Genomic DNA, 16,554 nt, shown 5'->3' with positions numbered 1-16,554 from the left:
ACAGACTGCCATTAGCTGAAGGTACCTCTTGTGGTAAGAGCAAAAAGTACCAATTTACACTTGCAAGAGGAAAAATAGATATCTTAAATCATGGCATTGGGCAATGAAAACAAACAGCTGGCTTCAGCTTTCTGCAGTAATTCTTGGATATAAGGTATGCTTCCTTTTCCCATAACTCACTTACTGGAACTGAAAATTCCTTTTTCTTACAGCTGCAGCAAATACAGGCCCAATCCTTTTTTCCTTTATTTTAAAAGTGATAAAAAGAGATCTACTTAGACTGCAATGTTTGCTGCAGAAGTGACAAGGCTGCAATATTTCAGGCTCCCAAACAAAGCTATTGTATCCCATGTATGGACCCCAAAAAAGTCTGGATTTTTTCCTTCTGTCTTCCTTCCCCTTCCTTGTTTCTTTGTTTGTCTCATTTTTCCCCCCAGATATCTTAATGTATCTATTGGTTGTTAGCATTTATAGCTCATTACATATAGGATGTATCTGAGGATTTGGGAATGTCACTAGATGATGTCTTGCTTTTTAGCACTAGCTTGAAGAGCTTTTCTGCACAAAAGATCTCTCATCTTTTATTTCCTCTAACTTCTGTTTCTGGGATACAGTAATTTCAGCATGTAGGATACTACATGCTCACTTGAAATTTCTGTAACTCCTCTTTCTATAGGAGACACAACAATTCCTGCTTTCTCCGGCATTAGGCAATGTACCTTGAGAGGCTCATCCTTCTATTGCCTGCCTCAAAGGGACTGCACCAAAATGAAACAGAACTTCTTGTAGCCAGAACAGGGAAGAAAAGAGACCTGAATATCCTCTCTTAGGCTGCTGCTATGATGGTGTGGTCTCTAAGGAATGATACTTTAAATAATTCTTGAGCTGACTAGAAGGAAATCTGACCTGATCTTCTTTCTGAGAGGAATATAAGAAGAATAATAAAGCAGAAATGGTTGAAAATACTTTCTATTAATTGGCATGGAAAGTAACAGATATAGATCTTCCCCCTTAATGATTCTACTCGAACTTACCTGAAAACAAGAGGTAGGATGTCTATTTTATTTAAAAAAAATATTTTATTCAAGACCCGAGTGGAAGTTATTGCATAATTGGCTCAGTTCCAATTGCAAGACACTTAAATTTGTGAGTTATTGGACTCCACTAAGGGCTGGGGTATCACATTGTACTGGAGCTGTAGCATCTTCTGGGTTTGATGCACATAGATTCACAAGACTCATGATTGTGACACTATTGGGCAGAGTTCATAAATTTACTCATCGTATAACCTTCACTTTTTTTCATGTCATTCTACAGGAACAAACTCAATTATTCTTCAACAGTTTCCCCTTTTCCAAATTGCATACTTGCTGATGTTTTATATGCTTGACTGTCTTCTAGGAGGAAAATTCTTCCAGTAGTGGAACTGATTCCCTAAGCAGTGGAGAGATTCCACGAAGTCAGTCAGAGGGGACTTTGATTGATGTGGATGACCGGGCACCTTCAGACAGCTACAGTATGGCTCTTCTGATATTTTCTGTACTAAGGCTCTCCAGCTAAAGTCTTTATTTCTGCAAAACTCGGGGTCAGGCAGGCTGGGAGGAAGAGTTGAAATCCTTAATGTTACATTAACAAATACTACTTAGAGTAAGTTTACTGAGGGTCAAGGTGGGGAAGAGAGGAGGAAGTTCTTAGCCAAACTAGATTAATTTAGGGTTTTAAGAGCATAAAGGCAGGTTAATTTTGAGGTTAGATGAATTTAAAAACTGAAGTCTTGGCAAAGTCCATACTATTTTAACCCCAAAACTGAGCAAATTTTGCCCTCTACAAGATAGGCATTCTCTTAGCTTCTTGTCCAGTAGCATATATAACAGCAAGCCTGACACTTGCTTTGTAAGTTGTGGAGCAGGAATTATTTCTTTGCTGACATGCTGCACCCCAGTAATTGTGCTGTTGTGCTTTCTCACGCTCTTGGCATGAGAAAGCGTCTGTCCTAGTGACTCAGGCTCTGACAGAGTTTTCTGCTTATATTTTTCCTGTAGAAACATGCCCTTTAGGATGGGGGAAAAAACAAACAAACAAACAAAACCCTTATGTTTATTTTGGGCTTAATTAATCTATATTTTTAATATGCCATACTGATCTGACTGTAATAATATCGCAGCACAAGGAAAGATTTTGGCCAATGGGCAGAGACAAAAGAACTTTTCAGTGGTGCTTGAACAGCATGTCCCCCTCTGGTGACCCTGGTTAAGACAAAGTGCTCGAGGAAAAGGAGGCTGCCCCTGGGCTCAATCCCCCTGGCAGCTCACCTGGAAGGCTCTTGTCAAGACAGTGTTAGAGCTTTGTAGATAGGCAGCTGGCAAACAGGTCAATTCCACCTTGGTTCTTCCAAACTGAGAATTTTCCAGAACCATGGAAAGGCGTCACACTTTTGGCTCTTTATTACAATTTGAAAAAGGAAACAAAAAGAGAAGTACTAACATTTAATTTATTTTTTCTTTTCGTGGCTGTATGCATTGTCATGCTTGCATTTGAGCAGTATAGAATTACCTTGGAAATGGAAAGTACTATGGAAGGTGTAATAATGTAAGCTAAAAATAGAAATAATGCCTTTTCCCTCTAAAATTTAAACTCTTTGCAAGAATATATAAAGAAGAGATGGTATAACCTCTATATATAGGAAAAAAAGGGCAAAATTAAGTAGTAGAAACCCTTAGCATAAAAAGTTGCAGATATTCCATTGCAAGAAGGGTGAGTTGCAATCAACTGTAAACCAGCTTCTCTGAACAATTGTTAATATAAAATGTAAGGATGTCTCTTCTTCAGAAAAAATAATTATTACTGCTAAAACTGAGATTTTTATTAGAAAACATATATAAATATCTCTTATGCACCTGGATTTGTCTATTTAAATGCAATCTCAGAAAATTGGTAGTCATACAAACATTTCTCTCCAAACGTCAAGTTGTACAAGGTCTCATAATTTATACCAATGATTGTTTTCTAATGGAAAGCTAGTATAACCAATTCCACACACATGGAGACAAATTGTTAGAGTGCTGCTATCAATTAAATGCACATGTACTAGCATAAAAAGGAATCTTGAATAATGCATTTATCTGTACAGTCCGCAGTGTTTGAAAAATGAAACTAGTTGTTTAATCTTTGTAAAGAGACAGACACAAAGGAAAGAAGTCCACAGCATTTTGTAAGAGGCCAAAGATTAATGGAATATAATGGTTTGAACCTTATGGAGCTTTATCATACTCAATGCTAATTAATAATCATATGAGTTGATAATGATCAACACCACAAAGAAGTGTCTTTACATCCTTCAACACCCATTTGCTATTCAGCACTAATTTGTTAGCAGTCTTTCTATTAAGTAAGATTCTTAATTAAATCAACTTTGATACTGTGTAAAAACCTGAAGGAGAAATACTGAAATTATCTATGTGTATTTGAGGAGGAAAATTTAGTCACTTCTTAGTTTAACAAACTATCAGTTCGACATGAATGGAACATCTCAAGTCTCCGTGCTTCAGGAAATGCTTCTTTTTTTCTTTTAAACAGATGCCAATGAACGTAAACTGGATTTGGATATTGACTGGCCTGGTGTATTCAAACATGCACAATCTGTTTCCAAGACTAATCCTTTCTGGAATGAACTGTCAGGATCCAACCCTTTTGTACATGACATAGCTGCTTCCAATAGAAATGAAAATAATAAGCGTCTTTCTATCTTAAAGGAAAAACCTTATTCGTTCTCTAAAATTTCAAGCAATAGGGACTCTTTGGATTCCTCAGGTGATGAGCTAGATATTGACTGTCTCCTAAGAAAGACTTCAACAAGAAGATCTGGACGATCCAAGAGTGTCTCTGACTTCCTGGATATAGTTGATAACCAAAGATTTAATCCTCACAAGACAGCACCTCAAAAAACTACAGTTTCTGATATGACATGGCTTCAGAATGACCGTGAAGCCTACAAGATGGCTTGGCTGAGCCACCGACAGCTCACCCGGTCCTGCCTGGATTTAGAAGCCATGAGCCACAGCCCTGGGTGGGCACAAACACAAGCTACAGACATTCATGTAGTTTGTAAACTGAATCATGAAGGGGGCTCAGTACAGCTACCTGACTCAGATATCAACATTCATGTCCCTGTGGGTCATGTATTACCAGGAGAATTCCAAGAAGTTGGTTTAAAGGCTATCCTTAACCCTCCATTGTCATGCAACAATGAGCTGTCCAGCACAGTAAGTCCTCTGATAGAAGTTACACTCAGCAACCTCAACACAAGTGAAGCCATTTTCCTAGAAGTGAAAGTTGCAGCTAAAGTGAAGAGTGATCCACTCAGCCAAGTTATGAGTGATATTGTGTGTTTTTTTAGTCTCAACAAAGAAGGACCTTTTAAGAAGCTAGAGAATTGCTATATTTATCAAGATACCATACAAGTAAAGCTAACAGATCTAAGTCATATGATGTATGCAGTGATTGCCATACAAGCAAGCAGAATCCAGCCTCCAGCAACTAATGTGTGGGACTATGTCCATAGAACAGTCTCAGTTGGAATTTATGGTCCCAAATACATTCATCCATCTTTTACAGCAGTTTTTACAGTCTTTGGTCACAACTACATTCCAGGAAAACTCACAATTTGTGATATAAAAAAGGGGGGGAAAAGTATGCCTCCTGTGGTGTTTCAGCTGTGGGGAAAGCATACATTTCTGCTTGAAAAACCACAAGACCTAAACATTTCTTTGATATCCTGTGATCCAGACTTTCAAGTAAAAATGGAAGATCAAAGCAAAAATATTAAAAAGGAGGAGTTGAAAACTGGTGAAATGGTCCGCCAACAATTCCTGTTTTCCATGCTTGGATGCAGGGAGATGCATTTCTTTGTTTTCCTTGTTCAGATTAAAATCTTGAAAAGTAGCCAAGTAACACAGTTCCATGTTACGACTCCTGATCCAGCTCCAAAATTAAGTGGAATTATTAATAGGCCAAAGCGCCTACAAAACCGCAAGGAAATCAAGTCTGCACCATGGCTTTTGATACCAACAATAAAATATCCAAAGTTCCAAGACAAAACATTGAGTGTCAACACTTACGGAGTGGCTTTGAAAACTGTGTTACGTCAGAATAAGATTGACTATTTGCTGGAATATTTCAAAGGAGACACAATAGCACTTCTTGGTGAAGACAAAGTTAAAGCCATTGGACAAACTAAAACGAAAGAGTGGTATGTGGGAGTTCTCAGAAGAAAGATTGGTCTTGTACATTGCAAAAACATTAAAGTGATTCCTAAGGAACAAGCTATGGACACTGCTGATAGTGAGCTAACAACCAGGAATCTTGTGGAACAAATTGCATTGCCATTCAAAAAACTGACTTATATCTACTCGGTAGTTCTGTCTACAGTATCAGAGAGTGTTTATGACTGGAGAGCTTTAGCTGAGGTGTTGGGATACTCACATATGTCTTTGGATGACTTTAATGAGGCACATATTGATAAAGAATCAGAAAGAGTTTCACATGTTGTGAAAAAGATGAAGCAAGACTGCCATGCTAACAAAAAAAAAAGACTCTTTCTTTATGAACTCATTGTTGTAAGTATTGCATGAGCTAACTGGCTTGTTGGGAATGTATTCTCAAGAAACTACTCATTAGTAATCTAGGAACAAGAAAACATGATTCTGTATCCTTGCAGGATCTTTATAAACCTGAATATATATCTAAAAGTTGTAGTCACCAATAGGTGGAAAATACATCCAAACTCTCATGAAGAATAATACTTTGATCAATTCATTCTGATCAGTCTTCTGTTAATGCTGCATGAACTGTGTTCATTTAGTAGGTTGACTAAGATGTCTTTTCTTGTTTTTAAATAGCCATGATTGAAATTGTTTTGTCATTTGTCTTGGTAAATTGCTTTCCTGAGAAATTCACATTCCTGTTGTGAAATATTAAGTAACATTACTATACTGTGGGAATTCCACTATACATACATAGGTATAGATAGATATCATCTATCTGTCTATATAGCTATCTATATCTATATGTCTATATCTGTGTATATATATATACATAGATATTTGTCCATGGTAAGTTGCATGTCTAGCTTATGTCTAGCTTAGCTTCATATTATTAAAAGGGACACCTCGATCCAAATGTTGAGGGCAAGATTTTTCTATCTACACCTTACAACTTCATAGTCAAAGCTGTAGTGGCCTAAGAAGGATTTTGCAAGTATTTCAGTATGTATTTTCATGGACCTCATTTGTAAGCCATTGGACAACTTCTATGTGATTAAATACTGCCAAATGTGAATCAAAAGTTTATTCTAATTACTTCCAGGTAATAAGTGGCACTATTAACAATCCTAATTTACTTACTGATCTGTGTGCAAATTAGTTTGAAATTCATGGTCACTTAATACTCTCCTTGGCTCTGACAGAAAAGCTGACCAACATATTAAGGGACAGAAGATAATTAAATTTCTGATATACAAATAAAGTATTACAAAAATGGATTTTTAAAAACTCACATTGCAGCTATTCATCTAAAGCCTTTTGACTATCCTGAACTGTAAACCTCAACTGAATTTACTTCTCAAAACTAGTTTATCCCCTTTGAAGTGTTGACAGAAATTTCAGCAGGATTCAGAGAGTTTTGGTAGCAGTGGCCACTTGCAATTCTTAAGAGCACATCAAACTTTGTGGAATAAAACTGAGCCAATATGAAGTATAGCAAAGCCTGTCATGTCTCTTTACAAAAAGGAGAGGGGGACCTAAATGTGAAAATTTTCCACACTTTTAACTGAATACAGTAAAACAGAGTTCATTACAAAACAGGCAAAAAGTGGGGCATAATTAGATTAAGCTTATAGAATCATAGAACAGCTTGGGTTGGAAGGGACCCTAAAGATCATCTCATTCCAACCACCCTGTCACAGGCAGGACACCTTTCACTCGACCAGGTTGCTCAATGTCCTGCTTTGTGAGATTCATGTATTTTTGCTAGGAAGGGCCAATACATCTATATATCTAACTCTACAAGGACAGGTCAATCCTGTCCTTGTAGAGTTAGATATAAATCTAGATGTCATCCATGTAAATTTTGGGTGGAATTTTCAGTTACTTCTTTTAAAAAATCTCCATTTTTTGTGTTTTATAGGGTTCTTGCTTATCAGAGCAGACACAAACTGAACAACTTTGTCTCTAGTTTAGGGGAATTTTGTGCAATACACTGTAGTCAGTTTCTCACTTCTCTGTCTGCCAAGTTCTATTGTTTGCTGGGAGGACTTTATTGGTTAATACTTTAAAATTAAATCACACATATGTCTGATTTCTGCAGAAAACCTTGATACTTCAGTAAAAATCAGTATCTAAAAAACAAGGAAAATTTCTCTGTTTTGATCTTGATCTTTCCCTGAAACCTAAACAGTTTCAGTGGAATATTTTGGTGTGAATTGAGGAGAAGAAAAAAACCCAACATTTATTTTTCCTACTAGCTCTTATCCAAACAAATAAAGAAAGAAGAATGCAATGTATCTGCATTTCAAGGTTATACTCCTTCAACCATTTCAATTTGAGTGTCTTTAAATGCTCTTTTGGCAAAGAGGAGGGAATGGTTTCATGTTTGCATTTCTCCTTAATGGTCAAAAAAATTATTAGTTCTGTGGGAAGAGTAAATCCAAAGATGCTGGACAATGTGTAATTTTCCAAATAAAGCCCTAGATTAAGGACCACACCTTAGTATAATAGTGCTCTAACTAAATTTTGAAGACTCATGTCATACTTCTAAGAAGCTAAAATTTTTTGTTGCCAAATATTTTTGTTGGAGAAGTATGATTTCTTTCAGGATCTTTAAGCTTGGCAGGACCCACTTGACACTGGAATGCTGAAGCAGCTGAATGCCAGCTTGATTTTTTTTTTCTTAAGCTCATGGGCATTTTTCCTCTGAAAGTGTTGGCAACACCATTTTGTAGGAAAAAAACCCACATATTTTTAAGAACACAAAAGTAAAAAAAGTCTTCCTGTTTATGTAGAAATGCAGAATAGTGCTATAAAATTAAATTAAAATGCTCTGTTTGTAATTACTGGTGAAGGATCACTAATGAAAATCATTGTTGCAGGCACTATTGAAAATAGATTGCCAGGGATTGGTGGCACGTCTTACCCAGGACACCATCATCTTGACTTCAGCTGTCAAGCTTGGCAAGAGCTGGCGGGAGCTTGCGGAGAAGCTAGCCCGCCTCACAAAGCAGCAAATCGAGGCTTACGAAGTGCCCCACCATGGGAAAAATGGAGCAGTAGCTCTGGAGGTAAGGGGCTGGTGTAACAGTGCATGCACATTTCCTCCTCTGCACAAACACAGCCAGGGATCTTCCTTCTTCCTGGTTTTGTAGGCTTCTTTCTTTTTGCATTGTCCAGTGAAGGTCTCAGTTCCTGTCTTGAGCTTCAGGGCTGGGTTCAATCCTTTTTTACTGTCCTGTCCACTTGTTAACCTCATTCACACCTCTGCTGTCATTTCAGACACAGTGAGGAGGACCAGCCTGTCCTTGCAGGAGCCACATCTAATCACACTCTGTACAGCTTTTGCTATTTCCACAAAAAGGAAGCTGACTTCTATCACTAATACTTTTCTGTGCCAGTGTAACACTTTTTATCATTTAGCTTAAGTAGCATGAGAAGAGGTTGGAAGCTCTGGCACCAATTTTACTTCTGATGTATGAATGTGGCAAATCTATGCTTTAAGTTTATAGTTTGTCAGGTAGATAATTTTTTTTTCCTTTGTAAAGCATTTTTCTTGTACAGAAGTTTGAGTTTTGTATAAAAGCCAATTTATCCTCTCAGATGTATTTTAGTGCATACAGACCTAAGGAGAAATTTAGGTGCCTAATTAAATGTCTAGTGCCATTTGAGGTGACCAGAGATACCCGTGGCATCCTTGCAATGTCAGATGTGCCACAAGACTTGGGGTGGAGCCTTGTCCATGTTTCTGAGCTGAGGGTCAGACTCTGCTCCTGGCATACCTCTGCCTGGGAAACCAGGTTACTTTCTGCCCTTGTCTTCTCTAACACCAAAGCATGCAGTAGCTCCATTCTTTCCCACAGAGTTATGTGCCAATGACTTCTAGGTTCCAGACTGGTTTTTACTCTGAAAATCCCTTTTTTATGAGCATTGCTGAATGATTGTTCTGACTTGAGAGCTTACATTCAGGCTTGACTCTGCCTCTGCCTAGACCATCATCTCCTGATTATTGCAGGTTTTGTACATGATCCAGACTGCATTCCCTCTCCCTCATCTCTTAGTTCCAAAGGAATTGCTATTTCCCCGTTCACAGGTTCACAACTACTCAAGATAATTTTTTCTTCCTTTTTCTATTTCCCTGTAGCTGGTTCTACTTATTCCCTGCCAAACCTTTCCTTTCCACTCCTTTCCACTGTCTGAATCCAGTGCATCTGTCATCTTGTTTTCATTTGTTTGGTGATGACTATCAAGATATTTCTGCTCTAATCATGAACTACTACCACTTATTCCTTTTGAATGCTCTGCCCTCCCTCCCCAATCAATATTGGATCAAAATTCTACGTGTTTGCTCATGTGCTTCTGCACTTTTCAACAAAATTATCTCCATAATTGTTGTTTGTAATCACGGCCTCCTTCTCAGATCCAGTTTTTCTCTTTGAGCTATTTTGTGTAGTTTTTTTTCTTTTCTGGGTACTTCAGTCAGGATGCACCTTCCTCCAATTTTTTCTCATAAAATTATCAGCCTTTCCAATCCCATGTCTACTCTCTTGGTTTTTTCTTTTTTACTGTTAGGTTGTGGCTTGTCTGATTTCCTACACTTTTGTTCTAGTTACTAAGCTTTCTGTGTTTGGCTAACAAACCTCCAGCTTTCTACAAGAAGGAATTATTGACATGAACAATATACAACTCTTCTGGTCTCCATGTTATTTGGGAATGTCTCCCCTTTGCTGATAGACAGTATAAATAAAACAACGTTATAACTGTTTTTCCAGCATCATGCCTATTTATTTTGATACTAAGAAAAATTTTAAATAAATACTTATTTTGCTTTGAATGGGTTCTGATTTTCCATGAAGCCTATCTTCTACCTCATACACTCTACTCATTTGTTTTCAAGAGTTTTTGTATTATTTTTATGGCAAACCATCCAGAAAATTCTCTGCCTTTCAGTGGCAATGTCTGCTGACAAAACAGTGCGCTCAAATTCATCATAATTAAAACCTTATAATACATTACTCTCTATTTTTTTCAGAGAACATTCAACAAGCAATCAAACATCAGAGTTTTGCTGTATGTCTGTGTTATTTCTCAAAGTTTATATTTGGCCTATGGAGGATTTATTGGTTTTGGGTGAACTTTTTAATTGTGCTTGTCCATATGGGTGTGAATTCAAAGCACAAGGTTTCTAGCACTGGTGTCTCATGTGAACACTCAGTACCCTCAATGTCCTCTGAATCTAACCTAAATTTCAATACTTTCTAGTGGATATCAGTGCTTTCTTCTGACCTCTGACTTTTTGATTGATAGTAGCTTTTGGCCTTAAAACCTGAAACCCAGCAAAGCTGGGGGAGGTTAGTAAGTTTTGACTAGTTATTGAGGATTATATGAAAATATTAACTAGTTCATTCCCCACCAAGGATTGTCCCATCATCAGGAGGATTGATTGGTTAAAAAAGACTTCTGCTTTTAAACTTCATATTTTTCTTGGTGGGAGAAATTTTCTTGCAGATGATGACAGAGGCAACTTGAGGTGCCTACAATTGGTGCATAGATTATGAAGCATTTTTCATCAGTAAATTCCAAATCACTTTGCAGTGGATATAGATGTCATTATTGCATACTCAGCAGAGAGAGTGGGAAAGAGGGAAAACTCATGCGCACAGCTGAGATGAGACTTGACCAGGATGCTGCAGTGATTTAATGTTTTGCCTGAGATTCTGCTTTGACACAATTCAGGAATTTTGAATGCAATTCAGTTCACCCATTGCATTAGAGTATGTGGATGTGGAGAAGGATCTGCCTTAGAACCACTGCTGTGTTTGCAGTACTAGTTTAATGTGATGAGTGTGTAGATTACTGCTGAGTTAATTATTCATAAATGGTGACCAGTTTACATAAAGCTTTTGATCCGTACATTCTCCTTTTTCTTCTTTCTTTCTTTTATTTTGTCTTAGATTAAAAAAAAATCAGTTGTGCATGATTAGAGGAAACCAAGGTTTGTATTTAAGGATATTTCAGCTGGTTGTCTTATTACAAAGTCAGATTGATCTTCACCATAAGTTAAAGCATAACATCTTTTCCTATTTGTTGCTTTTTCACATTCTAGTGAAGACAGAAGACTTACCCTCATTCTTTAAATATCCTGGTTTAACAGGAATGTAAGAAAATGAGTAAAGAGACCCAAAAATATCATAGCCAGTAACAGAATTTCAGGAGATACCAGCTTCTCTTGTAGAGAATATCAGCTTCTCTTGTTGGGTGCTTTGGCTATCAAGCTAAAAATAAGAATACAGAAATTTTCTGGTCCCAACATAGTGATCTTCTTTAGTTCATTAAAATATGTTATAATATATAATATTTGCAGTAGTACATTAAAAAAACCCCTATTTTCAACTTAGTCTTTCCAAAAAAACCCAAAAGAATTCATCAATCTCCTTCTTCCCACCTGCCACTAATGTACTTTTCTCCTTCTGTAACCTTATGGTTATGACTTAAGATAGACTTGCTTAAAAGAAATATTAGACACCATTCATTTGGGAAAATGATTACACCTTTCTCTCCTGTTGACCTAAAATGAGAAAATTCACTGAGAGATCAGGCACTTTTTTATTAAACTCAAGGTAGAAACTAGACTAATCAGACTGTGAGACAGTAAGTTTAGACTAGACTAGACTAATGAGACGGTGGGGCTGTAAGTCTAAGGGGTTTTTCTTCCATTTGAGTATGGCAGCAGAATTTGACGGAAATGTTTACAGAAATAATGACAGAATCAGTCTTGTGTAAGCTGAAAGATAGCCCAAAAATATGGAGAAAAGTTCCGAACTATGAGCAAAGAAAATCTCCTCCTACTCAGTTCCTCCAGGGATCAAGTAAATAAAGCTTAAATTAAGGAAGTAAGCTTTATGTTGTGTACTGTTTGTAAATTAATAAGTTAATATTGAGGAAATAACCAATTTCCTTCAGAGTTATCCTTCACAACCATAAAAACTGTGGGTTTTTTGATAAAAAAGGAAAAGATGCTAAAAACCTCTCAACTTCCTGATCACTTTTGTGTGTGTGTAGATATATATATAAATAAAAATGTGCAGCCATCAGTCCAGATACATTTATTACTATGCATAGGTATGTTCCTGTTAAAAGAGTGAATGACAGAACCTTTTTGGAGAGTCATAGGTTTCTTTGCGGGTTTGCGCATCATCCCTGCAGTTGTTAATTCAATTGCTGTTTGCAAAACTTTTATTGCCAATAAGGAGAGGGAAAACAGAATTTTGATTGCCCAAGTAACATTTGGAAAAGCAGTAGCTGGGAAAATAATTATTTTGTTTGTTAATTGAGCAAGTTCATTCAGCACTTTGAAAGATAAAAGTCCACTTGGTATCTGAATCATGCTGCTAAAATTTAATTAATGCCGTTAGACCAATGACAAATTACACCTGTAAGGATTTGCTTCATTTGTTTGGCATAAACCAAATAAATAGTAGTTTGAAAAACAAAAAAGCACTGGTAATCTTTTAATTTCTTTTGTTTCTTGCATCAAAAATTTTAAATTTTATGTCTTGATTAAAATTTATAAAAACTTTTGACTTGCCTGTTTTACAGTGTTTGGGTGCTTTTCCACCCTTTTAAAAAATAGATTTTACAGATAAATCATGTTAGAATCGCAGAATCATTGAGGCTGCAAAAGACCTCTAAGATCAGCTAGTCAGATGATCAAGATAACCCAGCACTGCCAAGCCCACCACTAAACCATGTCCCTATTGCCTATGTGTGATTTAAATACCTCCAGGGATGGCGACTCAACCACTTCCCTGGGCAGCCTGTTCCAAGGCCTGACCGACCTTTCAGTGAAGAATTTTTTTCTAATATCCAATCTAAATTAATTAAGGGGACTTCATTTTGCTCCCCATCCTTGTTTTCCAGCTCAGCAGAATGGATACCCAGAAAGCAGCTGATCTGGGTATTTAAACCTGAGGCAAGGAAGGCATTAAGTACCTCAACCTTTCCCTCATCCTTTGCCACAGTGTTGCCCCCTATATCTAATAAAGGTTGGAGATTCTCCTTAGCCTGAAGATGCTGACGTGTTTTTAGAAGCATCTTTTATTGTCTTTTATGGTAGATTAAGTTTCTGCTGCTGTTGTCAGAAAACATTTCTGAAAGGTAAAAAGCATGTTTAAAATTTCCAGGCTGAGTAGAAGGACCGTAGGATGTTGATTAATGGGTAGTAACCATCAAAAGCACAACCAAATAGGGAAACTGGCGCTGGGTTGTCTTGGTTTGAAAAGACAGCTGTCTGCTAAGGAAGGCAGGAGCCTTCCTTGAAATGGAAAACATAAACCCCTTCCCTCCAAATTATTATAATTTTGAAATTAAGAGGCTCTCAGGCAAAGACATGGGAATAGGAAGAACAGTTCTTTACCAGGAAAATTAAAAATACTAATACAATAGTATAAAAAAAGAAAACAAACCACGGACAGAGTCAGAATACGACCTGACACCCTGTTGGTCTGGATGTTGGTAGCAGTCCCATTAAATGGTGGTTGCAGTCCTCCTGCAGTGACAGATGTGGTTCTGTTGGAGCAGTGATCCTGCAGAAGGGTGTAGTTGTCCTCTGAGGGTTCAATAGTGTTGTAGATGGGCCTGGTCCTCCTCTGGGAATCCAGTGGAGAAAAAGCTGTCTCTGGTGTTCCAAATTTCTGACTATACCCGGGTAGGAATGCTTGGCTCCTCTCCCTGGGCGGAGCTTCTCACAATGGGATGATGTAATTTTATCAGTCATGCAGTGAAACTCAATGGCCCGCTAATAGAAGCCATCTCCAGAGAAGGAGGATTGGTTGTGGAAGAGATAAAGAAAACTGCCCAATTAACAGAAGATAACTGCCCCACCTCTAACAGATGGCAAATAGATTACACACACCCAGCCTAAGACATGGATGTATGCATTGCAAAAGATGAAAAGTATTTTCCTTCCACTCTTGTTCTTTGACTTTTAGTTTCAGACAAGGATATAGTTTGACTTGGTGTTAATCATCTAAATGCAGAATTTATCTATTATTTACCTCTCTGAGAATTTGAGTTTCATAGAAATACCATAAATAAGATTACTGGAGTTTTCATATCAACATACCTCTTTTTATAAAGTATTTCAATATGCCTAGAGATTGAACACCTATTTTTTCTTTTCTTTTTTGCGATTTTTCAACTATTTAGCTATTTTTTTTCTCAATAATTAAATTTCTGCCACTACTTTTTCCCTTTTATTTTCAGATGATGTGGAAACCTGCATATGACTTTCTCTACACTTGGGCTGCCCATTATGGAGATGGTTACAGGGATGTCTTACAAGACCTGCAATCAGCCTTGGATAAAATGAAAAACCCAGTAACAAAACAGTGGCGAGAGTTAACTGGAGCTCTGATTCTTGTGAATTGCATGGAGGTGTTAAGAGCAAGTGCCTTTTCCAAAATGGAGGAAGACTAATGGACAAAATATGTTTTTGGAAACTATACCTCTGTGTAGAGTTTATTTGTGTATTTATGTTTCAGAGATACTTGTAGACTATAACAGAATGAAGTTTATTTTAACTGAGCTGATGTCGGGTCTAGCCCTATGGTTCTCAACTACAGATTGCAAGAGCATGCTAGTGGCTTCTGAGTGAATAAGAAAATAATGGGGAATTAAACTAATGAGGTCAACAAAAATGACTTGCATTCTATGGGGTATTTTCTAAAAGGAGCTATTTCTGATTGCACTGACTTCTAGGCAAAGATCAGTTTTAAAAACAGAACTATTCATGGATGAGTTCAGGATGTGGAGCCTAGGTTTACATTGTTTTCAGTGAAGTATTAAAATCTAAATATTTAATCTTTTAATATTTGGTGCTCAAACCCCTCAACTCTAATTTATTGGGTGCAGGTTAGCCTGCAAAAAAACCTTTAAGATTCTTTCATCCTCATCTGGGACAAAACTAATCTAATTGTCTTACCACGCAGGAATTCAACAGTTCCTGGAAAAATAGGTGTGTGCTGCACATTCTCAAAGAATAGGTGTGTGCTGCACTTTTCCAAAACAGCTTCTGGTATCTATTTTAAAGACTCAAGGGAGATGGAAGTTAAAATCTCAAAAGTGTTTAGTTTTGATTTATTTATTGACGTAACTCAACAGGGTTTTGTCTTTTTTTGTATTTTTGTTAGTTTATATTTCTGCATTTTTTTTCTACATTCTGCTGAATGGAAATTCCAGAAAATTCCAGAAGACTTCTTTATGCACACTGATCCCTCTGATCATTTTTCTAGTCCTTCCCTGTTGCTTTTAGGTAAGTACATAGGGGAAGAAGACTTAGTAGGTACAAGGACTGGAAACGATTCAACCCTGCATCTGTTGATTGTTTTCTTCTACCTCACTGGATATGGAAGATGACTATTATTTTCTCAAAAAAAGTTAACAGTGCTTTTGAAGTGGAGTGTTTTTAAGATTAATTTATTTATGGAACAATTAATTATAACTAGTCATATGTTCTAAAAAGAACCCTGCTTAGATGCTATCAGTAAAAATCTTCCAATAACTGAGTAGCTTATTATAAGTACAGAAAATACAGGCTGAATAATAATTACAGGCTGACCAAATTTTTTAATACCATTTTTAATGTATTAAATATATTTTTAGTTAAGTGGTAGATTTAAAAGGTTAAATCCATTTTTGAGCTCCTTTGATCAACATTCATTCAGAAACATCAGCAAATACTCAAGACAACCAGTTGAAAAGAAAATTGGCATTCTGCCATCACTTGTGGTTGACAAGACAAAGCCAAATTCTTTCAGGAGTAGCAAAAAACAGTACTTCAGTCCAGAAACTGCGCTTCCTCTGTTGTCTTAGTTCATTTCTGCTAAGGGAGGTTTTGCCATTCTAAAATAAAACTACATTTAGACATTTTTCTTCCCCTCTCCTTTCCTCTAACCTTTTTCTTTTCTAACTTCATTAAGATTTTCCAATGTACCCATAGCTCAGGAAGGAGGCTGAGGAAGGAGTACTTTTCTGGATAACAGGTAAATTCATTCACCAGAAGGTCCTCTGTTATCAGGGAATTTTCTGAATTAGCATGCGTGCAAGTTATCTGCCTTCAGAGGACTTGCCCTTGATTCGCAAGACAATGAGGAATTCAGTCCACAGAGCACAATCTGCTATTGCTGATCAGGGAAAGGTGGAGAAAAAGTAGTCAGATTATCAAAGCTCCCTGTTTCAGGTGCCAGCACCAATTTTATATCTTTGCCCACACAGTTTTAAGAAGAGCTGCAGA

The 16,554-nt window shown here is 37.1% G+C and overlaps 1 protein-coding gene across 1 annotated transcript; it reads left to right on the top strand.

The window, feature by feature from the left end:
- Positions 1–103: 103 nt before the first annotated feature.
- On the top strand, positions 104–14,738 carry MACC1 (MET transcriptional regulator MACC1). The gene is made up of 5 exons (XM_066545109.1): positions 104–154; positions 1,402–1,516; positions 3,577–5,615; positions 8,144–8,332; positions 14,526–14,738. The coding sequence occupies exons 1-5, from the start codon at positions 104–106 to the stop codon at positions 14,736–14,738; spliced, it is 2,607 nt and encodes an 868-aa protein (XP_066401206.1).
- Positions 14,739–16,554: the final 1,816 nt, after the last annotated feature.

Source organism: Molothrus aeneus, chromosome 1, assembly GCF_037042795.1.
Source record: "Molothrus aeneus isolate 106 chromosome 1, BPBGC_Maene_1.0, whole genome shotgun sequence".
In the NCBI taxonomy this organism is placed as follows: domain Eukaryota; kingdom Metazoa; phylum Chordata; class Aves; order Passeriformes; family Icteridae; genus Molothrus; species Molothrus aeneus.
This window is presented reverse-complemented; position numbering and strand designations above follow the sequence as displayed.

Coding starts and splice junctions, on each gene's coding strand:
- MACC1 (XM_066545109.1), top strand. CDS start 104: ATGAAAACAAACAGCTGGCTTCAGCTTTCTGCAGTAATTCTTGGATAT. Junction 155..1,401: donor CAGTAATTCTTGGATATAAG/GTATGCTTCCTT, acceptor ACTGTCTTCTAG/GAGGAAAATTCTTCCAGTAG. Junction 8,333..14,525: donor ATGGAGCAGTAGCTCTGGAG/GTAAGGGGCTGG, acceptor TTTTATTTTCAG/ATGATGTGGAAACCTGCATA.